At 38.1% G+C, this 7,272-nt stretch overlaps 1 protein-coding gene across 1 annotated transcript; it reads left to right on the top strand.

Moving 5' to 3' along the window:
* Positions 1 to 6,213: 6,213 nt before the first annotated feature.
* On the top strand, positions 6,214 to 7,008 carry LOC109172213. The gene has a single exon (XM_019321360.1). It carries the CDS (start codon positions 6,214 to 6,216, stop codon positions 7,006 to 7,008), a length of 795 nt encoding a protein of 264 aa, XP_019176905.1.
* Positions 7,009 to 7,272: the final 264 nt, after the last annotated feature.

The raw sequence follows: 7,272 nt of genomic DNA, 5'->3' as shown, positions 1-7,272 counted from the left end.
ATGCGTTACTCGCGGGACAAAATTATCAATCATAGCATCATCAAAAACAGTACTCTCAGTTGTAAAAATTTGTTGAAAATATTCAAAGATAACAGAGCACATATCATTCCCCTCGACCCACACACCATCATTATTCATAATTCTATTCACAGTATTCTTTTTCTTACGAGTAGAAAACTAGATATATTTGGTGAAATGATAAACAAAAATAATATAATATTTGTAACTATCATCAAAAGGTGATGTATGTACATAAGTCATTACACACAACTTGGAATGGAGCACTAGAAGTGATTGTAGATGTAGAAAAATGAAGTTTATGACTTCTAATACAAATACAATTGCAGGAATTACAATTTAAAGAACTAGAATTTGAAATGTCTAAATTGAATTGTGATTGAAGACGCTTAATGACGGGCACTACAAGAAAAATCGCGAATCGCGACGGAAAATCGCGACGGACTATATTCCGTCGCCATTTAGCGATCGAAATTGCGACCGAATACATTCCGTTGCGAAATGGCGACGGAATAGGAGACGGAATTGCGAATCTTGGCGCAAAGATAAAATAAAGTCCGCGAAATATTGGCGGCAAATTTCACGACCGAATTTGCGATAGAAGTAATTTACGTTGTCCATGTTGCGATAGAAAATGCGACCGATTTGTGTTCCGTCGCGAAATGGTGACGGAATTTGCGATCGACTTGATTCCGTCCTTAAATGAATTAAGTTTTAGATTATGGACTAAATATGGCGACAGAAATTTTCAGGAAGATTTCCACCATCTCTCCTTCTCTTTCTGCTATTGTTTCAGTGGGGAAAGGAAACAAAAAATACACAACAAAATTTCTCATACCTACCTAGAAATAATAAATAATAACAAGAGGAAGAATAAAATAATGATTCATCATCCACAGCTCATCATGAGAGTCATTGTTGTCGTCACTGCTTCCTCAAATTTGAAGTGGACCTAACTGAAAATTATATAACGAAATGATCACTTTAAATGTCATTTTAAAGCAAAATTTTCAACACTATCCTCCAAAAAATTCCCCAATTTAAAGTATAATGAGGTGACGATTTCTCAAGATTTTAGCATTAGGAAGTTGCAATAGTTGATAGCTGTTAGTTGTTAGCTGATTGTGTTAATTAGAAGGTATAAATAGTTGATAACATTAGTTGATTGTAGAAAAGTGTTTGGTAAATTAGCTGTTAGCTGATAGCTGTTTGGTATAATTTCTTTTCTCAAAAAGCTAATTGAAAAAGTTGTTTGGAGTAGTTTTTTGAATTTTAGCCTTTTGGAGTTGCAAAAAGCTAATTAACCAAACATTTATATTGATATCTTGTTGGGTAATATGGTTGAAAATTCCCAAAAATAATAATCCTACGAAAAGATTAATATTATATGGGAAAACAGAAAGAATTGGGAAGGAAAAGGTTGAGTGTTTGGGTAAAGGTTTAGCACGAGTTCGAACACAAAGTTATTTTCCTTAAAACCTTATTTGCTACCTCCCACAAGTGCTAGGAGCGTTGTAGCCTAGGTTTCCCAGGATAAAACGTGCTACGATTCCTTGTTTAAGCACCTAAACAAGGAACCCGGCAAACAAAGCAAAGTAGAGAACACTAGTTGGTAAAGAAGAGAGTAGAAGCAGAGTTTTGGGAAGCTGAAAGCTACTGGAATTCCTTTCGTTTTTGTACTGTGTGAAAAGCTACTGCTCTACCTCTCTTTATATAGGGATGTTGGAAGGGATAGCATTCAACATGGCCTTTAATTGGTATTAAACCAGTTGTATAACACCTGTAACGGTCACCCACTAAGTAGGATTAAACTCAGATTTAAAATTGGAATTAAAACAGTATTAATTCCGTAACAGATGAGTTTAATCTGTACAACAGGCTGAACTTTTGGGTTTCAGACCGTTGGGGTGCAGGTTCACACGAGAGCACACAGACCAGCAACACGAGAGTACATCTCTCGTGCTCACTGTGGTGCAACTCGAGAGTGCACCACTCCCGTGGTCACAGATGCACGAGAGTTGTGCTCTCGGTGCACCACAACCTCTCTTGCTCCTCTGTAGCACGAGAGTAGGTGCTCTCGGTTCGGTTCCGGCCGAAAATGATACCGAAGTTTGGCATAACTTAGCCTGCAAGGCCAGCCAATTTCCGGACGACATTCGTGCCCGCGCACGCGAGCTCGGGCTTGATTTCAAGCCTTTTCGATCTCCTCTAGTTGGATTTTGATTTGCACTGTGTGAAAGCTACTGCTCTACCTCTCTTTATATAGGGATGTTGGAAGGGATAGCATTCAACATGGCCTTTAATTGGTATTAAACCAGTTGTATAACACCTGTAACGGTCACCCACTAAGTAGGATTAAATTCAGATTTAAAATTGGAATTAAAACAGTATTAATTCCGTAACAGATGAGTTTAATCTGTACAACAGGCTGAACTTTTGGGTTTCAGACCGTTGGGGTGCAGGTTCACACGAGAGCACACAGACCAGCAACACGAGAGTACATCTCTCGTGCTCACTGTGGTGCAACCCGAGAGTGCACCACTCCCGTGGTCACAGATGCACGAGAGTTGTGCTCTCGGTGCACCACAACCTCTCTTGCTCCTCTGTAGCACGAGAGTAGGTGCTCTCGGTTCGGTTCCGGCCGAAAATGATACCGAAGTTTGGCATAACTTAGCCTGCAAGGCCAGCCAATTTCCGGACGACATTCGTGCCCGCGCACGCGAGCTCGGGCTTGATTTCAAGCCTGTTCGATCTCCTCTAGTTGGATTTTGATTTGCACCCCCCCCCCCCTCTCCCGCGCTAGAGAACCTCTATGCTATACAATTCTACAAGCTTGAAAAGAGCTCATGTATATAAGGGGGGCAAATCTTGTTTCCAAACCAATGTGGGACAAAGTCCTACATTTTCCCTTCATTTCCCAACTTAAATGAGTCTACTTTGAGAATCAATATCTCATTCACCCATTATCCGTTTTGAGCGTACAATATATCAATCTCTTCGTCTCACTACGAAGAACCCGAATCCACTTTGACCCGACCCAAATCGGAAGTGGACCCCACTGATAATTGTACCACAAAATAGCCACTTAATATGCCATTTTATGCTAATTTTTCCAACATATCTTAACTAAATCAAATAATTAATAGTGGTCAGATAAGTCAAAATTAACTTATAGGCCAATTTTTTACCAAACATGGCCATTATTATTGCCAAAATTGTAAGTATTGAACTTTTGAATGAGAATGAAGAGGGAAGAGCTACTATTTTATGCAAACATTTAATGGGAAAGAATGCTGTAGTGCTCATATTGGATGGTGCCTATAATTGCATTTGCTTAGGGAAATTAGGTAACCTCTTGGGGTTGAAGGTGCAAGCTTATCATAACTACTCATTCAATAGTAATTAATGAAGCTTAGGATTTGTTTAAGAAAATTTTATAACAGCATTATAATACTATACTCATTAATATTGTTGAAAAACTTTCCAAATGCAAATAAGATTCCTAAAAGAAAAATAGGAACGTTTTGAACAAATTAAAAGGAACTAAAAAGAGATACTTCCCATCATGGCTACAAGACTATTTTGAAAATAACTATAGCTAAACATACTAATAATAACAATCTATATCTATATCTATATCTATATATATAAGTAAAACCCTCTTAGCCAAGTTTTCCCCCCAAAATTTAGGGACATTTTTGTAATATCAAATATTTAGACAAATATGGCATTTCAATAATATTAAGGGAAAATGGCACTTCTTCCCCCTGAGTTATATACTTATAGCACTTTTCCCCCCTGAATTATTCAAGTGGCTGTTTTTCCCCCTGAAATGTTAAATGGACATATTTACCCTTAAAATAAATATTTAAAATAAATATTTCATTTATTTTTCTTCTCCAACAAATTATGACCATAATTTGGTTCAAACCAAACAAACACTATAGCAACCAAACCGAAATATTCCAATTATAATTTAGAATCGAAACTTGATATTTAGAGTTTATTAAAATTGCGAACCGAAACAGACGGTTCATGTTCCAAACTGAAAAAATAAAATACATTTATTGTTGAATTTAGACTATTTTAAAATAAAAAATAAAATTTTAAAATAAAGACGGTTTAAAATCGCGAACCGGATCCGGAATCGCCAGTTCACGGTTCAGGATCCAATTTTTTTAATTCATAATTTTAATAAATTGAAATCCAAATATTAGGTTCTAGATCTGAATCATAATCGGAAACTTTTAATTCAATTGCTATAGTGTCCGATTCAGTTCGAACCGAACCGTGGTCATCCCTACGTATACGCAATAATTTGTTGGAGAAATAAAATAAATAAAATATTCACTTTAAGGGTAGCAATGTCAATTTAATATATCAGGGGGGAAAACTACCACTTTTAGAATAATTGAGGGGGCTAATGTGCTTACCTAAATAATTGAGGGGGAAAAAGTGCTATAAGTATATAACTCAGGGGGAAAAAGTGCAATTTTCCCTAATATTAAATATTTTACCTTTCTTGAAATCTCTTATCATTTTATAATTTCAATACTAAACCCTTTTGATCTCATCCATTGTGTATAAATATACCTTATTTGACCATACACAACCCCAACTAAGGTTAATTATTTCATTGATTTTTGCTAATCATCCTGTGATCTTCCACAGTTGAGGTTGATTTCACTACTGGAAATTATGGAATTTCCGATCACTTGAAAGTGATCTTAAATCAAATCTAAAGTAAAAAGCGGTCGGAAATAGCTATAAAGGTTTTTCCGGATACCAAAAGTGGTCGGAACAAGACTTTTAATTTGATTTAAGATCATTTTCAGGTGGTCGGAAATTTCATAATTTTCAGCAGTGATACGTGATTTGCACGGGTGAGGTTTTCATTATCTTAGTTTCTTTTATTCTTTCTTCTTTTTTGGGTTTTGTTTTGTTTTTATTTTTTTGTATTTTTTGATTTTTAAACAACAAAAGTGGTTCGTAAGAAAAAATGTTGATATATTCTTTTTTTTTGGTCTATTTTTGTGGAGAAGATACGGATCTAGAAAGATTGATCGGGAAGCAATAAACTTCTAATCATCATGTGATCTTCCACAGTTGAGGTTGATACGTGATTTGCATTGGTGAGGTTTTCATCATCTTAGTTTCTTTTATTTTTTCTTCTTTTTGGGTTTTGTTTTGTTTTGTTTTTTTTTTTATTTTTTTTTTATTTTTTTTTTATTTTTTATTTTATGGTTTTTAAACAACAAAAGTGGTTCATAAGAAAAAAATGTTGATATATATATTTTTTTTGTTTGTCTATTTTTGTGGAGAAGATACGGATCTAGAAAGATTGATCGGGAAGCAATAGAGTTCCTTGCTCATCAAGATGATAAAGTTTTGTGATCGAGGGACGAATTATGTGTATATGTAAATAGATATAGACTTACAGAGGGAAGCATACTAAGAATACAATAAAAAACAAAATGAAATTAAAAGCATTTTTTAGTTGTCAATATATCAAAGCGTTGGACTTTGTTTTGATTCAATTTCTCCGTCTTTAAAGTGTACATTTTTTGTAATAAGAGAGTAGTTTGTCTCTCCCTTCAAGACGTTTTTCTTGCCATTTAATTTTTTATTTTTTATTTTTAGGAAAAAAAATGATTAAGTACTGTTGCTTTTTTTCAATAGAGTATTATTTTGATTTTATTCTTCATCTGACATTCTTTGATATAAAATCACTTTACTAATGTAAAATAATGTTATTGACTTACCATGTTTGCTTCGATATGCTAAGCCATTTAAAATTTAATACGGGGTAAAATTTATAATTGTAATACTTTCGTAATAATATTGAATAAATATTAATCATATGTTTAGATTTAATAATATATTATATTAAAAGAATTATATATTAATTTAATATAGTGATGATTAATACTGTTAGCATGACTAGTATTTTGTATTTATTATTTTAAATATATAGTCATAGATTGGTGGTGGTAGTTCTGTTTGACTTAGCTTCTCTATTAGTTAGGATTAGTTAGAGATTAGTTCTACGATATACTCTGCAATCCTATCTTCCTGTGTAATTGAATTGAGGTGAATTCTCTAATCTGGTATCAGACACAGGTTATTCGATCCTCTCCAACCTCCACCACAAACCACTTCCCCCTCTCACCCTCTTTTCGCCGGCAACACCACGCAATGTCGACGTCCTCCGAGCGCACTGCTTCTGCCGCCGGAAACTCCTCGCCGGCCACCGGAAATTCGTTATCCGGTGCGCATCACTACATCACGATGAAGCTGACTCTCAAAAATTATCTCTTCTGGAGGATGCAGCTGCTTTCTTTCCTCCGCGGCCAGGATCTCCTGGGGTTCGTGGATGGCAGCTTTCCATGCCCGCCGGCCACCATTCTTGGAACTCCGTTGACTGGCGACTCGGCAACCACCTCAACCGCGACTGTCGCGGTGGCCAATCCGGCGTACCACGCCTGGGTTAAACAGGATCAGACCATCGTGTCTCTCCTGGTCTCGTCCATGGCGGATGAAGCTCTTCATCTTGTGCTAGGCCGGGATACGTCGGCTGATATATGGAGCTCCACCACCGGCGCACTTGGGTCCTCCAGTCAGGCTCGGTGTCTCACACTGTTAAGCCAATTCCAGATGTTACGCCAAGGCAACGCCACAACCGCAGACTACCTCGGGAGAGCCGGCGTCCTAGTCGAAGCTCTCATTCAAGCCGGTCGCCCGCTCACACTAATGGAGCAGAATTTATATGTCATAAGGGGCCTGCGACCGGAGCTGAAATCACTCGCCACATCCTTAACGGCAACCGGGGCGGCGGTAACACTGACGCATCTCTCTGATTTCCTACAGGCGCATGAATTTATTTTGGTGGATGATTATCCATCGCTCGACACCGGCGTCACCCACACTACCATGTACGCCGGAACTGGCCGGGGAACGCACGGTGGTGGCAGGCAGCAGCAGTCCTCGTAGCAGCAACGGGGTGACCGGCCAGGCCGTGGTGGCCAACACCGGGGAGGCCGTGGTGGTCGCGGATCGCCGAGGTGCCAAATCTGCCGCTCACACTGTCATTCGGCGATCTACTGCTACAGAAGGTATACGACTCAACCACCGCAGCCTGAAGCGCATGTTGCCATGTCCGGTGAAGCTCCGGCGCCTCCATCCACTGTTCCGGGTGATGGGTGGTACCCGGACACCGGGGCCACCGCTCACGCAACTCCGGACCCGAGCATGTTG

Source organism: Ipomoea nil, unplaced genomic scaffold, assembly GCF_001879475.1.
Source record: "Ipomoea nil cultivar Tokyo-kokei standard unplaced genomic scaffold, Asagao_1.1 scaffold0415, whole genome shotgun sequence".
In the NCBI taxonomy this organism is placed as follows: Eukaryota; Viridiplantae; Streptophyta; class Magnoliopsida; order Solanales; family Convolvulaceae; genus Ipomoea; species Ipomoea nil.
This window is presented reverse-complemented; position numbering and strand designations above follow the sequence as displayed.